This window comes from Salmo salar, chromosome 27 (assembly GCF_965601325.2).
Source record: "Salmo salar chromosome 27, fSalSal1, whole genome shotgun sequence".
Taxonomy (NCBI): Eukaryota; Metazoa; Chordata; class Actinopteri; order Salmoniformes; family Salmonidae; genus Salmo; species Salmo salar.
Window position 1 is genome coordinate 38,955,334 of NC_138317.1, and position 21,232 is coordinate 38,976,565.

Genomic DNA, 21,232 nt, shown 5'->3' on the forward strand with positions numbered 1-21,232 from the left:
TGAAATGTATTTGTTGAAAGGACCACATAGGGGGAACAGCTTTTAGCTCGCTCTGGTTCCTCGTTGTGCTGTTCGGATCCCTGATGAATAAACAAATAAAAAGTAGGGTTGAAGCTTTCAGACTTGTCATCTGCCTTGAAAGCAGAAATCATTGTTTCTGGAATGTTAGCTTATACATCTCTCTCTGATAAATTCCCGAACGATGATTTTAATATTGACTCAGATGATGGTAATAGAGAATATGATCCGCTGAATATGATATCTCTTATTGATATTACGCACCTCCACTTTTATCAGGCGTTTTAGGATTGACTCAACTGGGAGCAAATCAGCACCATGGACAGTAGCGGCAACGTTGAGACGTCACAGACAACGCCCTGCAATACAAAAACGCATCATTTTTTTTCATAGTAAATATATGCAGCATACTACAGCCAATAGTCCCCTCACTGATTTTCACAATTTTACCGCTCAACTACGCCCACATGTGCCACATGATTACGCACGTTTTCAGCGTAAACATTACTGTACTGATTACTCATCCTTTTGTTTACCATTCATAAAGGGCTACAATATCATAACGGTAACTCGTAGGTTTAGCGTACAGTCCACTTTAACCGGTGACGGCCCCTTTAAGGGTTATGTAGAGAGACGGGCTGATGTAGGACCACACCTCCGTGTGCGCTATGCTCTCTCGCGCTGCCATCCCATCCTCATCATGGCCTCCAAAAATCCGCGGCTGCGTCCGAGAACGAGCACGAGTAGACTAGCCGTTGGCCCTTTCCTTCCCCGCGCGGAAATGAACAACGTCAAGCCGAAACAGAGGCACCGGTAGAGGGGTGCGCGCCGGGGGATAAAGCCTCCGAGCTCATGCCACCCCGGTCTCCTCGATGTCTTCGTCAAAAGCCACGTACAGCCATTTGACAAAGAGGGGTGCGAACCCCGGCCGCGACAGAAACATGAACAGGGATTTTTCTGTCAATTTATCAGTGCAGCAAGTGCTGAGCCTCTGGGTGCAAGGCACGACGCTGCAACATTTCACAGGTAGGCTATGTCACATTATTACTGTACAGTGTACAGCCATGTCGTGCATTTGGCATCGTTTCAACCGTTGTGTGTAGGGTCTGGCCAGTGTTGTAGGCTACACACATGTAGTACTGGCCCATATCTACTAACCTACTGTAGGCTACGGACGTCTGGGTGACATGGACAGCTGTGCGAGTCCATTTGTAAAGGGAGAGCATCCACAGCACGAAATATATACCGGGAACTGGTAACTGACCAGAGGTGTTTCGTCTGTCGGTCTCCATACTTTATAGCCTACCAGTAGCCTACCTTGGTTTGCAGGACGCATCCGCCTGTCAATGGTAGTCCTATCACCAGAATAACATCTGGCAATGGTAGTCCTATCACCAGAATAACATCTGGCAATGGTAGACCAATCACCAGAATAACATCTGGCAATGGTAGTCCTATCACCAGAATAACATCTGGCAATGGTAGTCCTATCACCAGAATAACATCTGGCAATGGTAGACCAATCACCAGAATAACATCTGGCAATGGTAGTCCTATCACCAGAATAACATCTGGCAATGGTAGTTCTATCACCAGAATAACATCTGTCAATGGTAGACCTATCACCAGAATAACATCTGGCAATGGTAGACCAATCACCAGAATAACATCTGGCAATGGTAGACCTATCACCAGAATAACATCTGGCAATGGTAGACCAATCACCAGAATAACATCTGGCAATGGTAGTCCTATCACCAGAATAACATCTGTCAATGGTAGTCCTATCACCAGAATAACATCTGGCAATGGTAGACCAATCACCAGAATAACATCTGGCAATGGTAGACCTATCACCAGAATAACATCTGGCAATGGTAGTCCTATCACCAGCATAACATCTGGCAATGTGTAACAGAAGTTGTGTGATAAATGTAATTTCACTCCCATATAAATGATGCCATGCTTGGAATCATCAAATGAATAACGATCTTTTATAGCGGTTATTTCATATTTATGGTGTGTGAATGCACGTGGCACTGTGAAGGGTTCGGTCGAGTTATGACCTGCAATTAGTGACATCCTCTCCAACTCTTGAATAGGCTGTATTTGTATTTAAACGTATTATGGATCCCCATTACTCTTCCTGGGGTGCAGCAAAATGAAGGCAGTTATACAATTTTAAAAACATTACAATACATTTACAACAGATTTCACAATACATTAAGTGTTTGCCCTCAGGCCCCTACTCTACTACCACATGTCTACAACACAAAATCCATGTGTACGTGTGTATAGTGCGTATGTTATTGTGTGTGTGTGCATGCATGTGTCTGCTTATGTTTGTGTTGCTTCACAGTACCCGCTCTTCCATAAGGTGTATGTTTACCTACTTTTTAAATATGATTCTACTACTTGCATCAGTTACCTGATGTGGAATAGAGTTCCATGTAGTCAAGGCTCTATGTAGTACTGCACGCCTCCCATAGTCTGTTCTGGACTTGGGGACTGTGAAGAGACCTCTGGTGGTATGTCTTGTGGGGTATGCATGGGTGTCCGAGCTGTGTGCAAGTAGTTTAAACAGACAGCTCGGTGCATTCAGGTTGTCAACACTTCTTACAAAAACAGGTAGTGATTAAGTCAATCTTTCCTCCACTTTGAGCCATGAGAGATTGACATGCATATTATTAATGTTAGCTTTCTGTGTATATCCAAGGGCCAGCCGTGCTGCCCTGTTCTGAGCCATTTGCAATTTTCCTAAGTCCCTCTTTGTGGCACCTGACCACACGACTGAACAGTAGTCTAGGGGCGACAACTAGAGCCTGTAGGACCTGCCTTGTTGATAGTGCTGTTAAGAAGGCAGAGCAGCGCTTTATTATGGACAGACTTCTCCCCAATTTAGCTACTGTTGTATCAATATGTTTTGACCATGACAGTTTACAATCCAGGGTTACTCCAAGCAGTTTAGTCACCTCAACTTGCTAAATTCTCACATTATTCATTACAAGATTTAGGGTTTAGTGAATGATTTGTTCCAAATACAATGCTTTTAGTTTAGAAATATTTAGGACTAACTTATTCCTTGCCACCCATTCTGAAACTAACTGCAGCTCTTTGTTAAGTGTTGCAGTCATTTCGGTTGCTGTAGTAGCTGACGTGTATAGTGTTGAGTCATCCGCATACATAGACACACTGGCCTTACTCAAAGCATGTCGTTAGCAAAGATTTAAAAAGTAAGGGGCCTAGACAGCTGCCCTGGGGAATTCCTGCTTCTAACTTGACTATGTTGGAGAGGCTTCCATTAAAGAACACCCTCTGTGTTCTGTTAGACAGGGAACTCTTCATCCACAACATAGCAGGGGATGTAAAGCCATAACACATACGTTTTTCCAGCAGCAGACTATGATTAATGGGGCGGCAGGTAGCCTAGTGGTTAGAGTGTTGGACTAGTAACTGCTGTTGTTCTGCCCCCTGAACAAGGCAGTTAACCCACTGTTCCTAAGCTGTCATTGAAAATAAGCATTTGTTCTTAACTGATTTGCCTAGTAAAATAAATAAAAACATTGATAATTTCAAAAGCTGCACTAAAGTCTACCAAACAGCCCTCATAATCTTCTTATTATCAATCAATTATCATCAGTCATTTGTGTAAGTGCTGTGCTTGTTCAATGTCCTTCCCTATAAGCGTGCTGAAAATCTGTTGTCAATTTGTTTACTATTAGTATTGTTTCTGGCCAAAGACCATTTCCCCCAAAGTTTACAAAGGGTTGGTAACAGGCTGATTGTTTGGCTATTTGAGCCAGTAAAGGGGGCTTTACTATTCTTAGGTAGCTTTCTGGGATGTTCTAGAGAGATATGGCTCATCCATATGTGGGTAATGAAGACCTAGATGTTGTATCCTGACTATTCTGCACAGTGCACAGCAGTGTTAACATCTAAATTACTGTGAGTTTTTTCTGAACGGAAAACAGTCATGATATTGAGAAGCAACACAGTCTAGAAGAGACAACTTGAGTGACAGTGTCACAGATTATGATTAAACGGCTGGCTATAAGTAGTCATTACAATTAGGCCTACTTCTCTCTCTTTTCCTGCCTTTCTGCCTGCCTTTCTGCCTGCCTTTCAGCCTGCCTTTTAGCCTGCCTTTCTTCCTGCCTTTCTGCCTACCTTTCTGCCTGCCTTTCAGCCTGCCTTTCTGCCTGTCTGTCTGTCTGTCTGTCTCTCTCGCTCTCGCTCTCTCCTCTCTGTCTCTCTCTCTCCTCTCTCTCTGCCTCCCCTTACTCTCTTTCTGCCTCCCCCCTCACTACCTCTCTCTCAAATGAGGCTTGTACATAATGAAATATTATATAATTTTGTTAGTGCTTTGGTCATTGTATTCAGGGTATTTATTTTGAATGGGGGTGGAATGGGGGTGGACAATGGGGGTGGAATGGGGATGGACAACCTCTCCCTCAACGTGATCAAGACAAAGGAGATGATTGTGGACTACAGGAGAAAGAGGACTGAGCACTCCCCCATTCTCATGGACGGGGCTGCAGAGGAGCAGGTTGAGAGCTTCAAGTTCCTTGGTGTCCACATCACCAACAAACTAACATGGTCCAAGCACACCATGACAGTCATGAAGCGGGCACGACAAAACCTATTTCCCCTCAGGAGACTGAAAAGATTTGGCATGGGTCCTCAGATCCTCAAAAGGTTCTACAGCTGCACCATCGAGAGCATCCTGACTGGTTGCGTCACTGCCTGGTATGGCAACTGCTCGGCCTCAGACCGCAAGGCACTACAGAGTAGAGGTCGACCAGGAAAGGGGTCATTTTGTTATTGTAGTCGGTCAGGACGTGGCAGGGGTGTGTTTGTTTTGTGTGTTTCGGGGTTTTTTGGGTTAATTTCTATGTTAATATATTTCTATGTTTGTTCTAGTTCTTATATTTCTATGTTTAGTTTATTGGGCTGACCTTCAATTGGAGGCAGCTGTTCCTCGTTGCCTCTAATTGAAGGTCCTATTTAGTTGGGGTGTTTTTTCCATGGGTTTTGTGGGTAGTTGTTCCGTGTATAGCTGTGAGCCTTACAGGACTGTTTTTCGTCGTTGTTTTTGTATAAGTGTTTTGTTTTTTTCTTCTAATAAAAGAAGATGAGTATTCATATACCCGCTGCGTTTTGGTCCACCTTTTACGACGCACCTGTAAAAAAGCTGACGTTTAAGTTCCTTGCTCAGAACATGAGAACATATGAAAGCTGGTGGTTCAATATTCCCAGGTCTTCAATATTCCCAGCTAAGAAGTTTTGTCGACTTTTTCTCTCTGTACCATTTCTATTTCATATACCTTTGACTATTGCATGTTCTTATAGGAACTATAGCATTGCCAGCCTAATCTCGGGAGTTGATAGGCTTGAAGTCATAAACAGCGCTGTGCTTCAAGCATTAAGAGCTGCTGGCAAACGCAGGAAAGTGCTGTTTGAATGAATGCTTACAAGCTGCTGCTGCCTACCACGGCTCAGTCAGACTGCTCTATCAAATATCAAATCATAGACTTAATTATAATATAATAAACACAGAAATACGAGCCTTTGGTCATTAATATGGTCAAATCCGGAAACTAGTATTTTGAAAACAAAACGTTTATTCTTTCAGTGAAATACTGAACCGTTCCGTATTTTATCGAATGGGTGGCAACCTAAATATTGCTGTTACATTGCACAACCTTCAATGTTAAGTCATAATTATGTAAAATTCTGGCAAATTAGTTCACAGTTCGCAACAAGCCAGGTGGCCCAAACTGTTGCATATACCCTGACTCTGCTTGCACTAAACGCAAGAGAAGTGACACGATTTCCCTTGTTAATATTGCCTGCTAACATGAATTTATTTTAACTAAATATGCAGCTGTAAAGAAATATACTTCTGTGTATTGATTTTAAGAAAGGCAATGCGCTTTTGTTAAATCATCACACATTTGGCGAAGTTGAAGTAGGCTGTGATTCGATGGTAAATGAACAGGCACCACAATGTAATCGTCCATAATCGGCGTTCAAAAAGGGCGTTTACCGATTGTTATGAAAACACAACCTCTACTACAGAGGGTAGTGCGAACGGCCCAGTACATCACTAGGTCCAAGCTTCCTGCCATCCAGGACCTCTATACCAGGTGGTGTCAGAGGAAGGCCCTGAAAATTGTCAAAGACTCCAGCCACCCCAGTTATAGACTGTTCTCTCTGCTACCACACAGCAAGCAGTACCAGAGCGCCAAGTCTAGATCCAAGAGGCTTCTAAACAGCTTCTACCCCCAAGTCATAGACTGTTCTCTCTGCTACCACACAGCAAGCAGTACTAGAGCGCCAAGTCTAGGTCCAAGAGGCTTCTAAACAGCTTCTACCCCCAAGTCATAAGACTCCTGAACATCTAGTCAAATGGCTACCCAGACTATTGCCCCCCCCCCCCTCTCTCCACACCACTGCCACTCTCTGTTGTCATCTGTGCATAGTCACTTTAATTAACTCTACCTACATGTACATACTACCTCAACTAACCAGTGCCCCCACACATTGACTCTATACCGGAATCCCCCTGTATATATTGTTATTTTTTACTGCTCCTTTTTAATTACTTGTTACTTTTATCTCTTTTTCTTATCTGTATTTTTTGAAACTGCACTGTCGGTTAGGGGCTTGTAAATAAGCATTTCACTGTAAGGTCTATACCTGTTGTATTCAGCGCATGTGACTAATAAAATTTGATTTGGTTTTAAATGCCTAAATGTTGAGAGATTACAATAGGCCTAACCTAAGAATGAACAGGGCAGCGGAACAACACACAGTACAACGTCAAATAAGATCTCTCAAGATCTCTCGTGACTGAAATTCATTTTTTTGCCATGCAAAGAGGAAGATAGACATATATAGGCATCATGGCTGCCATGGAGATTTACGAGAGCAAGCCCAGGCAGACTTCCTGCTGAGGAACAGGAAGTAAAAACAAGACCTGGCCTGCATCTCATGGCTCCCTGTTACCTTTATATTGCACTGCTTTTGAAAGGATGCCACAGGTCGCCATAATCACACTGACTCGGCAGGGAAGTGACTCGCATCCACACATCTATGGTTAATCACGCTAACTCGGCAGGGAAGTGGCTCGCATGCACACATCTATGGTTAATCACGCTAACTCGGCAGGGAAGTGGCTCGCATGCACACATCTATGGTTAATCACGCTGACTCGGCAGGGAAGTGACTCGCATGCACAAGTATTGCAGAAGTAAAGTTGCTGTAGTGAGGGAACCGAGGAGTGACACCCAGTATCACATCCCTGGTCAGATGAGAAACAAGATGATGAAGCTTAGAGAGGTTCTGAATGTAGACTCCTCATGTTTTGATAGACATCTCCCTTATACTAGTAGTGTCGCCCACAGAGAGACTCTAGTACTTTAACAAATGAGATTTCCTGTGGACGTGTTCTTCTGTGTCCTACCAGCAATTTCACTCCCCATTTTCTTCTCTATTCTCAACAAAGCACAAAAACATGCATTCTTCTAATTTTTTCCATTTTAAAATGTTGAAAAGACTGCGTCCTGCAAATTGATATGCTCTGATTGACAAGGTTATTGATGACACCGTTAAAGCACATTGAATGTTATCCTTTGTGTTCTCATTTTATCATGCTTGCTCCCTTGTTCACATGTTATTACATGCTATTACAGTGCTGACAACGTTGATGCTTCTGACAGTACTGCATCTTGTTGTAATGTGACTATCATTAAATGTGAAGACTTGTTATATTATCAAATCAATTCTCTATGTGTAATTATTCTTACGCGATTAAACTAATCATGTAAACTTTAATTAACTAGGAAGTCGGGGAACCACGGGACAATGTTTAAAGAGTCTCTATTTCCCGAATTAACTCTTCAGATATTTTCATATCTTACAGTCTTCTATTAATGTATTGTTACCTCATCAGTGTCTTCTATTAATGTATTATTACCTCATTAGTCTCATTCCTGAACGTCGCAAACCCTTGGATATCTGCACGAACCCTACAATCATAAATCATGATTCAGCGATATACAAATTGGCTTAATTATTTATTTACTAACTAACTAATCAATCACAGAATTACATAAACACACACACACAGTAGGTCATACATTGGTTACTAACATGACACAAAGGAAAGTCCCTAGTGGACAAAACTGATATGACAGCTTGGTAGACAAAGGAAAGGGGTGGGGACAGTTCAAGGAGCGGGAAACTCAGAGTGGACCCATGTACATACAGTTGACTACGCTCATGGAAATGCTAATACTTTGAACATGCACAGTCGCTCATTCGAAAATATATGCCTTTGTTGTTTCTCTCTGTGGTCGCCGATCCATCTGCTGAATAGTTAGTTGACAGAAACTCTCTGGTATTGTCCACCATAGATCAAAGTCTCGTAGTTGTAGCTTGTTATAATGGATACATCAGAGTACCGTTCGGTCATTGAAATGGATGCGTTTACCAGACTAAAGTATTTAAACAGCTGCAGACTGAATAATTGTTCTTTAGATTGTAGATTTCACAACCATTTCAGCGTGGGGATGATCCCCATGTTCTCTGGACTTGTCCTTCAGTAGAGTTGTAGTTTAAACCATTTTGCAACATCCAGCTCACACCTTAGTCTTCTTGGTCTATAGAGTGGTAGCCATCCCTGCGTTCTCTTGACTACATGTACATTTTGTCATGAGTCCTTTTAATGAACTCTGTGGCAAGGGGGAGTTCCATGACGTTTGGGTATAATGTCTGTGCTCACTGGGGCGTGGCCACTGACTGAGCATAAATTACTATAAAAAAAATATTCTAATTTAGAATACTAACATCACATTATCTTTCCAAAAATATTCTAATTTAGAATGCTAACATCACATTATCTTTCCAAAAATATTCTAATTTAGAATGCTAACATCACATTATCTTTCCAAAAATATTCAAATTTAGAATGCTAACATCACATTATCTTTCCAAAAATATTCTAATTTAGAATGCTAACATCACATTATCTTTCCAAAAATATTCTAATTTAGAATGCTAACATCACATTATCTTTCCAAAACTATTCTTATACTTAACATTTATTTTATACAACATTTCGATGCAAACCCCATCATTGAGAAGTGTATACAAATAAAGAAACAGTAATGTGTTGTCTCCTGTTCTTCATGAGATCACCAAATGAAACAAACTCGACATGACTGTTCCCTTAAGTGTCCACGGATCACTCCAACTGTTTGGAATACAGAAATACTGTTCAATTATTCAACCTTTTGATGTCAGAGTTTGACCAAGTGTCTCTCTGTGTTCCACAGTCACATTCCAATCTGAATACTACAGAGCCCAGAAGCAAAGTATTTTATGACCGCCATAAAGCTGTGGAGGGTAAATGCCACCCCCCCCCCCCCCCCCCTCCCGGGGCAGTCAATCTCTACTAAACTCTCATACAGCACAGTCTTTCATATCTGACTAGCCTGTAGCAGTGGTGGTATTACTCCAGGATTCATCTCTCACCTCCTCTCTCCCCCACACAGCAGGAGATAGGACTATAGCAGTGGATGCTCCCAGCTCCCCTGTGGCCCTCTCCCTCTGTTCTCCTCTATCCCGTTTAGCTCTGTCCCATCGGTCCCTCTGGGCCCCCATACAGCTACAGCTGCCTTGGCTGGCTGTGCCTTTTGTAATCAAGGCTCCACGGGCCAAACATTTTCACCGCTTATAAGTGGAATGGGAACATAATGCCTTTCACTGTAACACGGATCCATAATAAATCATTTATTAAGCATTTTATAAAGTGTGTGTTTACCATTTATTCATTCATAATTACTCCCACATGAATAAACCATTTACTAATCATTAGTAAAGTGTTTTTGCGGTCCCTAATCAAAAGTGAGTGCTATTTATACTTTCTAAGTGTCTTGAGTGACCGGTGACCCGTGTAATTTGCCACAACAAGATGGACATGCCATTGGTAGACATTCCAGCAGTACCTGGTGATAGAAGCAACACACAACACAGGATGTTTAAGATAGTAAATATAAATGTCTGAATAACTAGCTTACTAACATTACACATGTGGGAGTCATGTTTAATACATGGTGAGCAAACGGTTTATAAATGCCTTATAAACGGTGTATTATTGACCCTTAAAATAAAGTGTTCCCCTTCCTCTTTAATGCTGTTGGCATGCAAGGCCAGCCGGGACCCACCGTATGTTGTAGAAGCTGCTGACAGCAGCCCACAGGTCCCTGGTAGGGGATTAGTGGTGTAACACACATTAATAATCCTACATTCTGCTGACATGGGGGGGGGGGGTTGCATGCCTGAAGATGACACAGCACTTGTACTACTACAGACAACCTTGACTCCTCGACAACCCCTCATAGCCACACACACACACACACACACACACACACACACACACACACACACACACACACACACACACACGCGCACACAACACACACACACACACACACACACGCACACAACACACACACACACACACACACACAGAACACACAACACACACACACACACACACACACACACACACACACACACACACACACACACACACACACACACACACACACACACACGCACACAACACACACACACACACACACACACACACACACACACACACACAGAACACACAACACACAACACACACACACACACACACACACAGAACACACAACACACACACACACACACACAGAACACACACACACACATTCCCATGCAGAGAGTGGTGCTGCGGATCTGTGTCCCAGTGGCGTGACAGAGCAGCGGTGTGTGGTTGGCCAGCAGATGCTCAGCTAGCGCCATCAGGTGGACTGTGTGGAATCCTAACGGAGTTGGCTGGCGGTGGCGTGACTCTGGGCCCAGTATGGCCCTTCTCTCTCCTCTCTATCCTTCCTTCCATCTCTCTCTCTCTTTCTGCGTCTCTCTATCTTTCTCCCTACCTGTCTCTCTCTCTCTCTTTCTGCTCCTCTCTCTACCTCTCTGTCTTTCTCTGCCTCTCTGTCTCTTACTCTCTCTCTCTCTGCATCTCTCTGTCTCGCTGTCTCTCTCTCTGCCTCTCCCGTCTCTTTCTCTCTCTCTCTCTCTCTCTGCCTCTCTGATTCTGCCTCTCTGTCTCTCTGACTCTCTGTCTCTCTCTGTCTCTCTCTCTACATCACTCCCTCTCTTTACAGTATCCTGTCCCTGTCTTCCTATGCTGGCCTGCCTATTCAGTCTGGCCCCACTCCTCTCAATCCATCTCTCTCTCTCTCTCTCTACCTCTCTATTTCTCTCTACCTCTCTCTACAGCTCTCTACCTTTCTCATTAAACATTACACTCACAAAAGTTTAAACAGATAAAAATACGTTGTTTTTACAATGTTATTTGTGCTCCACTGGTTTCCCTTTTCTTATGGCAACGGAACACAAATATTGTTGCTGTGATTGCACACTGCTGTATTTTGCCTACCAGATAAGGGAGATTATCAATGTTTGATTTGTGGGTCTGTGTGATCTGTGGGAAATATGTATCTCAAATGTGGTCATAAATTTGGCAGGAGGTTAGGAAGTGTTGCTCAGTTTCCACCTAATTTTGTGGGCAGTGTGCATATAGATTGTCTTCTCTCTCTTCTCTCCTGCCTATGGGGGCCTCTCTCAATAGCAAGGCTATGCTCACTGAGTTTGTACATAGTCACAGATTTTCTTAATTTTGGGTCAGTCACAGTGGTCAGGTATTCTGCCAATGTGTACTCTATGTTTAGGGCAAGATAGCATTTCAGTTTGCTCTGTTTTTTGGTTGATTCTTTCCTGTGTTTCAAATAGTTATCTTTTTGTTTTCTCATAATTTGGCTGAAGCTCTGTGGGGTCTGTTTGTGTTTGTGAACAGAGCCCCAGAACCAGCTGGCTGAGGGGACTCTTCTCTAGGTTCATCTCTCTGTAGCTGAGGGGTCTGTGGGGTCTGTTTGTGTTTGTGAACAGAGCCCCAGAACCAGCTGGCTGAGGGGACTCTTCTCCAGGTTCATCTCTCTGTAGCTGAGGGGTCTGTGGGGTCTGTTTGTGTTTGTGAACAGAGCCCCAGAACCAGCTGGCTGAGGGGACTCTTCTCTAGGTTCATCTCTCTGTAGCTGAGGGGTCTGTGGGGTCTGTTTGTGTTTGTGAACAGAGCCCCAGAACCAGCTGGCTGAGGGGACTCTTCTCCAGGTTCATCTTTCTGTAGCTGAGGGGTCTGTGGGGTCTGTTTGTGTTTGAGAACAGAGCCCCAGAACCAGCTGGCTGAAGGGACTCTTCTCTAGGTTCATCTTTCTGTAGCTGAGGGGTCTGTGGGGTCTGTTTGTGTTTGAGAACAGAGCCCCAGAACCAGCTGGCTGAAGGGACTCTTCTCTAGGTTCATCCTTCACAACCATAGAGGGCAATGGGTTCGATAATTGATCCTAATGGGGATGTTGGGTTTTATGTTCCTTTTGATGGCGTAGAAGACCCGTCTCGCATATCGTTCACAGCCTTGTGGAAGTTACCTGTGGTGTTAAGGTTTAGGCTAAGTTAGTTATAATTTGTTGTGTTCTCTAGAACAACAGCATCTAGATATAATTTGTATTTGTTGTCTTGGCTGCTGGACCATTTTTGGAACACCATTATTTTGTCTTACTTAGATTTACTGTCAGGGCCCAGGTCTGACAGAATCTGTGCAGAATATCTAGGTGCTGCTGTAGGCCCTCCTTGGTTGGGGACAGAAGCACCAGATCATCAGCAAACAGTAGACATTTGACTTCAGATTCTAGTAGGGTGAGTCAGACTGTTCTGGTGCCCTCGCCAATTCATTGATATGTATGTTGAAGAGGGTGGGGCTCAAGCTGCATCCCTGTCTCACCCCATGGCCATGTGGAAAGAAATGTGTGTGTTTTTTGCCAATTTTAATTGCACACTTTTTGTACATTGATTTTATAATGTCATATGTTTTTCCCCCCAACACCACTTTCCATCAATATGTATAGCAGACCCTCATGCCAAATTGAGTCAAAAGCGTTATTGAAATCAACAAAGCATGAGAGGACTTTGCTTTTGTTTTGTTTGTTTTTCACTAAGGGTGTGCAAGGTGTGTATATGGTGTGTCGTACGGTATTTTGGTAAGAAGCCAATTTGACATTTGCTCAGGACACTGTTTTCTCTGTTGATGATACTGCAGACGGTTGCTGCTGATGCATATTCCACAGTAATCAAATCTGTCTCCACTTTTGTGGATTGGGGTGATCAGACCTTGGTTCAAAATATTAGAGAAGATGCTAGAGCTAAGGATAATGTTAAAGAGTTTAAGAATAGCCAATTTGAATTTGTGGTCTGTATATTTGATCATTTAATTTAGTATACCATCAACACCACATGCCTTTTTGGGTTGGAGGGTTTGTATTTGGTCCTGTAGTTCATTCAATGTAATTGGAGAATCCAGTGGGTTCTGGTAGTCTTTAATAGCTGATGCTAAGTTTAGTAAATGAGAATGTATATGTTTTAGCACTTGGTTCTTTGTTATATGGCCAAAAGGTTAGAGAAGAGGTTTATCCATACATCTCCATTTTGGATATATAGCTCTTCATGTTGTTGTTTGTTCAGTGCGTTCCAATTTTCCCAGAAGTAATTTGATTCTATGGATTCTTCAATCACATTGAGCTGTTTTCTGTCATACTGTTCCTTCTTATTCTTAGTGTATTTCTGTATTGTTTTAGTGATTCACCATAGTGAAGGCATAAGCTCAGGTTTTCTGGTTCTCTGTGTTTCTCTCTCTCTCTCCCTACAGTTTCCCGTCCTGTCTCTGACCTACCCTGACATAGATAGGGGCTGTATTGTGTCTCGTCTCACCAGTATGAGATGACTAAGCTGGCTGTGTGTTCTGTTGAGACCAGAGAAGCCAGGCATCACAAAGGTCCCTATGTCACATCTCTCTCTCTGCCCAGCATGACAGCTGGCAGCTGGATCGATATCAGAGGAAGAAGGTTGTGGAACAAGGTTAAATGGATATGCTAAAGATAACATGGTTAATGTTGACAGCACATTCAGGTCATTGACACATGTATTGCAATTTACACTTTAGACATTTAGCAGACAAGCGACTTACAGGAGCAATTAGGTAATAAGTACCTTATTCGAAGGAACATCGACACATTTTTTACCTAGTTGGCTCGGGGGTTCAAGCCAGCGACCTTTCAATTACTGGCACAACGTTCTTAACTGTAATATTTTTGCAGAGGTGCAGTTTGAAGATGTAGAACAGTCCACGTTTACTTTTCCTTTTCCTCTTTTCCTCAAAGCGAATAGTGAATAGAAAAATTAGACAACCCCATAGTCACATTGTTGATCTAGTTACTTAGATCCCGAGTGACACTTCATCTCAGTGCCAGAGGTGTCACTGCAGTCCCTGGTTCAAATCCAGGCTGTATCACATCTGGCTGTGATTGGGAGTCCCATAGGGTGGTGCACAATTGGCCCAGCTGCGTTCGGGTTTGGCCAGGGTAGGCCGTCATTGTAAATAAGAATTTGTTCTTAACTGACTTGCCTAGTTAAATAAAGGTAAAATATGTGTGAAGCATGCATTCTGACAAGCAGTCACAGGGAAAACAGCGGTTAAAAAAGAGGGGATCCCAGTTTTTACAATCCTACTTTATTTATTTCTCAACTCCTAAATATGTGCGAACGGCCCCATTTTAGCATCGGCATGGTTACTGCTCTGAGTGCATAGGGGAGAGTAGGGATAAATGTAACACGGGTCAATTGTAGGGTAACTTGGGGTAAAACTACCCCCTACCTCAAAATATTTTTTGGGGGGGAGTGACTTAAAAAATTGTGACGAGGCAGATTACATTCTCTTCCCAACACCCCAAACATCCTGTCCAATCTTACGTCCAATCCACTTTGCCTCTGTGTCAGCGGAGCCAAGCTGGCCACTTGATGGCTGAGTGAATGTGATGTGGCCAGAAGGCCACAGCTCTTTATGCAAAGCTTGTCTCCAGGAGCCAGGAAAAAAGGAATACAACAAGGGATGAGGGGAGGGAGAGAATGTGAATCGGACTCTCTGCTGGGCTCTCAAGCCTCTCTCTGGGACATCATAAGATTGGGTGTGCTTCCCTGTTTATCCATAGAGTATCTATGTTTTCTTTCACAGCGATTACTATGGCAGGTGCTACCTTGGTCATGTACTAGGAATGACAGATATGTGTTGGAATTCCTATGTTAGAACATAGAGAGAAATCAGTTCATCATAGTTTTGGAATGTCCAATATTTTTGGAGGAGCTCTTTGTGAAAAGGGATACTTGTCCAGTATGTACCATGCATGTGTTCCAGGTTGGTGTTTCCGTTGGGGTAATGTAGAACAACTAGTTCTACAGGTGGGACACAGCAGGAGAATGTTTGGTATTTACATGTTTGTGATATATCCAGAGCGACTTACAGTAGTGAGTGCAGACATTTTTGTAATGTTTTTGTAGTAATTTGTCCAAATTTGATAGAACAGTGAATTTAAATGCTTATTTAAGTGCTTTTAAATCCTTCACTGAATGGATTTAATTCCCTTCGTAAACCTTCAGAATGGCTACTGGATATGAAATGGTCAACATTTTTTGAAATGCAGCCTGTTTTATTGCATGGTGTCTACACACAAAAAAAATAAAGATATTGATTCAATGTACAAAGACAACCTGCTACAGTTGGACTGTGAGTTTTCTCAACATTTTCACACAAACTTTTAGTTGTGAGTTTGCTCAACAACATTTTCACACACAAACATTTTGTTGTGAGTTTGCTCAACAACATTTTCATACACAAACATTTTGTTGTGAGTTTACTCAACAAACATTTTCACACACAAACATTTTTGTTGAGCAAACAAACTCACAATCCTATTGCAACTTGTTGCCTTACAATCATACATGAAATCAATTTTTTGAAATGTAATTTTGTATTTTTACATTGTATTAGCATGCTTGACTGCCTTCTCATGAGCCCAGGCACGCGGTGTGTGCAGCTGCTGCTCTCTGTCTCTCAGATATAGTAATATAGTAATACAGATAAAGTAACACAGATATAGTAATACACCTGCCGAGGTTTGACCCAGAACTGCTTCCTGTGGTTGTTTGTTCAGAGATGTGTCCTAAACCACATCCTCTGTTTGATATTTAGAGTACGTGAAGGCCATGCACTCTAACACCTTACAAGAGTTAATAGTTCAAATATGTCAGCTCATCTTTTATAACCACTCTGCCTTTTTCCATTCAGAGAATATGTTATGGTATGCCTACAGAGCTGTCTAACCTTTTTCCATTCAGAGAATATGTTATGGTATGCCTACAGAGCTGTCTAACCTTTTTCCATTCAGAGACTATGTTATGGTATGCCTACAGAGCTATCTCACTAACCACTCTGCCCTTTTTCCATTCAGAGACTATGTTATGGTATGCCTACAGAGCTGTCTAACCTTTTTCCATTCAGAGACTATGTTATGGTATGCCTACAGAGCTGTCTAACTAACCACTCTGCCCTTTTTCCATTCAGAGACTATGTTATGGTATGCCTACAGAGGTATCTAACTAACCACTCTGCCTTTTTCCATTCAGAGACTATGTTATGGTATGCCTACAGAGCTGTCTAACTAACCACTCTGCCCTTTTTGCATTCAGAGACTATGTTATGGTATGCCTACAGAGCTGTCTAACTTTTTTGCATTCAGAGACTATGTTATGGTATGCCTACAGAGCTGTCTAACCTTTTTGCATTCAGAGACTATGTTATGGTATGCCTACATAGCTGTCTAACTAACCACTGGTCTGTGTTATTTCCATTTTTTTTAACTAAGCAAGTCAGTTAAGAACAAATTGTTATTTTTAATGACGGCCTAGGAACAGTGGGTTAACTGCCTTGTTCACGGGCAGAACCGCAGATTTTTGCCTTGTCAGCTCAGGGATTGGATCTTGCAACCTTTCGGTTACCAGTCCAACGCTCTAACCACTAGGCTACCTGCCGCCTGCCGCCCATGTACAGAGCAGTGTCTAACCACTAATCTCTGTCTTTCCTCCCCCTCTCTCTCAGAGATGTGGTACTGGGTGTTCCTGTGGTGTCTGTTCTCCTCTCTCTTGGTCCACGGGGCGATGGGCCTGCTCATGTTGGTCATGTTGCAGCGCCACAAGAGGGGTCGCCTCATCACCTTGGTCCTGGTCAGTCTGGGTTTCCTGGCCTCCCTGGCTGGAGGGGTCATCACCAGTGAGTCATTGGAAGATGTTGAGTGTGTGTGTGTCTGTCTGTCCCTGCTTATGTATGCCACCCCCCTCTGTCTGTCTGTCGATCTGCTGCCCTCCGCTGTCTGTCTGTCTGTCTGTCTGTCTGTCTGTCTGTCTGTCTGTCTGTCTGTCTGTCTGTCTGTCTGTCTGTCTGTCTGTCTGTCTGTCTGTCTGTCTGTCTGTCTGTCTGTCTGTCTGTCTGTCTGTCTGTCTGTCTGTCTGTCGGCTGCCTTCTTCCTTTCTGTCTGTCTGTCTGTCTGTCTGTCTGTCTGTCTGTCTGTCTGTCTGTCTGTCTGTCTGTCTGTCTGTCTGTCTGTCTGTCTGTGTGTCTGTGTGTCTGTCTGTCTGTGTGTCTGTGTGTCTGTCTGTCTGTCTGTCTGTCTGTCTGTCTGTCTGTCTGTCTGTCGGCTGCCTTCTTCCTTTCGCGTCTGTCTGTCTGTCTGTCTGTCTGTCTGTCTGTCTGTCTGTCTGTCTGTCTGTCTGTCTGTCTGTCTGTCTGTCTGTCTGTCTGTCTGTCTGTCTGTCTGTCTGCGTTTTGCCTCTGTCACCACCCATTCTGTCTGTCTGTCTGTCTGTCTGTCTGTCTGTCTGTCTGTCTGTCTGTCTGTCTGTCTGTCTGTCTGTCTGTCTGTCTGTCTGTCTGTCTGTCTGTCTGTCTGTCTGCCTGCTGCCTTCTTCCTTCCTTTCTATCTGTCTGTCTGCATTTTGCCTCTCTGTCACCACCCATTCTGTGTGTTGTCTGTCGATAGGTCTGTCTGGCTCCTGCCCTCTTTCTGTCTATCGATCTGCATATCTCTCCGTCTGTCTGGCTCCTGCCCTCTTTCTGTCTATCGATCTGCATATCTCTCCGTCTGTCTGGCTCCTGCCCTCTTTCTGTCTATCGATCTGCATATCTCTCCGTCTCTCTGGCTTTCTATCTAATTGTCCTCTCTCACATGCCCAAGATCTTTAGCCCAAATATTATGTTTCAGTCTGAAGAGTGGTACATAGTACTGCTTCTGTATGTGTAAATCGACCTTAGTCTATGTATGTGTCCTAAATGGCACCCTATTCCCTACCTAGTGCACTACATTTGACCGGGGTCAAAGCAGTGCGCTAAATACAGATGTTAGATCTTATTTTGACCCAGTTTGCTACAGCAGGAAAATAATCCTGCAGCAACAGGAAATGATTATGTGGATTATAATTAATGGACATTTTTGTAAGGCTGATGCATTTTTTCACAAGGGAAAATCAAGTCTGAAATTGCAATGTGGAAATGACAAACTTCAGAAACCTTTTTTAAAACCTCAAATACACTACAGGTTAAAAAAAAATCAGGACAGTTATCCTGCAACAGGGTGATCAAATTAAGATCCTACATGTGTAGGTAATAGGGTGCCATTTGGGGCGCTGTTTGTGAGCTACGTGGACTAGGACAGGAGCTCCTGATGACAGGCCAGGATGAAACACTCAATCACAGAGGCAAGCCAAGCCAAAAATAGAACAGACCACTTTATTATTCATATGGAAGCTCGCGGAGAGAGCAAACTATTGACTGTGCGTTGTGTGTACTCTTAAAACAGCTAAAAAGCAAGCACTGTGTAGCAGCAGCAGCAACCCTCTGCCAAGAGTGATAGAAGGTGAGGTTATTTAGTGGTCGACCGGCAACAGTCAGACATCAACAACTTTCAGACATTTTATAGGCTAATCTCTCCCAGTGTCCTTTGTCTTGACATCATTGTTTGTTGTTGACTCAAAATAAGATTTGTATCTAAAGATCTTGAGCTAAAACATATATATATTTTTATTGAACTCAAGACAGTTGGACTTTTGAGACCCTCTTCAGTTCTGACCGTTTCCATGGCGATGGTCCTAATGACGTATAGTGAGAGAGAGGCAGGACTAACTTGTATGGAGAGAGCGAGAGACTGCGTCCTAAATGGTACCCTATTCCCTACATAGTGCACTATTTCTTCACCAGGCCACATAGGAAGTAGGGCTCTACAGTATGTAGGAAGTAGGGATCTACAGTATGTAGGAAGTAGGGCTCTACAGTATGTAGGAAGTAGAGCTCTACAGTATGTAGGAAGTAGGGCTCTACAGTATGTAGGAAGTAGGGCTCTACAGTATGTAGGAAGTAGGGCTCTACAGTATGTGGGAAGTAGGGCTCTACAGTATGTAGGAAGTAGGGCTGTACAGTATGTAGGAAGTAGGGCTGTACAGTATGTAGGAAGTAGGGCTGTACAGTATGTAGGAAGTAGGGCTCTACAGTATGTTGGAAGTAGAGCTCTACAGTATGTAGGAAGTAGGGCTCTACAGTATGTAGGAAGTAGAGCTCTACAGTATGTAGGAAGTAGGGCTGTACAGTATGTAGGAAGTAGGGCTCTACAGTATGTAGGAAGTAGGGCTCTACAGTATGTAGGAAGTAGGGCTGTACAGTATGTAGGAAGTAGGGCTCTACAGTATGTAGGAAGTAGGGCTCTACAGTATGTAGGAAGTAGGGCTCTACAGTATGTAGGAAGTAGGGCTCTACAGTATGTAGGAAGTAGGGCTGTACAGTATGTAGGAAGTAGGGCTCTACAGTATGTAGGAAGTAGGGCTCTACAGTATGTAGGATGTAGGGCTCTACAGTATGTAGGAAGTAGAGCTCTACAGTATGTAGGAAGTAGGGCTCTACAGTATGTAGGAAGTAGGGCTCTACAGTATGTAGGAAGTAGGGCTCTACAGTATGTAGGAAGTAGGGCTCTACAGTATGTAGGAAGTAGGGCTCTACAGCATGTAGGAAGTAGGGCAGTACAGTATGTAGGATGTAGGGCTCTACAGCATGTAGGAAGTAGGGCAGTACAGTATTTAGGAAGTAGGGCTCTACAGTATGTAGGAAGTAGGGCAGTACAGTATGTAGGAAGTAGATGTAGGAAGTAGGGCAGTACAGTATGTAGGAAGTAGGGCAGTACAGTATGTAGGAAGTAGGGCTCTACAGCATGTAGGAAGTAGGGCAGTACAGTATGTAGGAAGTAGGGCAGTACAGTATGTAGGAAGTAGGGCTCTACAGTATGTAGGAAGTAGGGCTCTACAGTATGTAGGAAGTAGGGCAGTACAGTATGTAGGAAGTAGGGCTCTACAGTATGTAGGAAGTAGGGCTCTACAGTATGTAGGAAGTAGGGCAGTACAGTATGTAGGAAGTAGGGCTCTACAGTATGTAGGAAGTAGGGCAGTACAGTATGTAGGAAGTAGGGCTCTACAGTATGTAGGATGTAGGGCTCTACAGCATGTAGGAAGTAGGGCAGTACAGTATGTAGGAAGTAGGGCTCTACAGCATGTAGGAAGTAGGGCAGTACAGTATGTAGGAAGTAGGGCAGTACAGTATGTAGGAAGTAGGGCTCTACAGTATGTAGGAAGTAGGGCTCTACAGTATGTAGGAAGTAGGGCAGTACAGTATGTAGGAAGTAGGGCTCTACAGTATGTAGGAAGTAGGGCTCTACAGTATGTAGGAAGTAGGGCAGTACAGTATGTAGGAAGTAGGGCTCTACAGTATGTAGGAAGTAGGGCAGTACAGTATGTAGGAAGTAGGGCTCTACAGTATGTAGGATGTAGGGCTCTACAGCATGTAGGAAGTAGGGCAGTACAGTATGTAGGAAGTAGGGCTCTACAGCATGTAGGAAGTAGGGCAGTACAGTATGTAGGAAGTAGGGTGCCACATCCAGGGGTGAGTAAACACAGTATGTGTGCAGACACTCACTCATGCCCCCACTGGCTGCGTGGAGCCACATATTAATACAGCAGGGAGCCTAGTGGGGCGGCAGGGAGCCTAGTGGGGCGGCAGGTAGCCTAGTGGGGCGGCAGGGAGCCTAGTGGGGCGGCAGGGAGCCTAGTGGGGCGGCAGGGAGCCTAGTGGGGCGGCAGGTAGCCTAGTGGGGCGGCAGGGAGCCTAGTGGGGCGGCAGGGA

General features: G+C 43.6%; 1 protein-coding gene across 1 annotated transcript in view; it reads left to right on the plus strand.

Annotated features, from left to right (window-relative positions):
• Positions 1-508: 508 nt before the first annotated feature.
• Positions 509-21,232, plus strand: part of LOC106589030 (transmembrane protein 170B-like) — a 30,396-nt gene continuing 9,672 nt past the window's right edge. The window contains exons 1-2 of the mRNA XM_014178675.3: positions 509-1,044; positions 17,117-17,287. Of these exons, the coding sequence (XP_014034150.1) occupies positions 891-1,044; positions 17,117-17,287 (325 nt within the window). The 5' untranslated portion in view covers positions 509-890. The remainder of the gene's footprint in view (positions 1,045-17,116; positions 17,288-21,232) is intronic.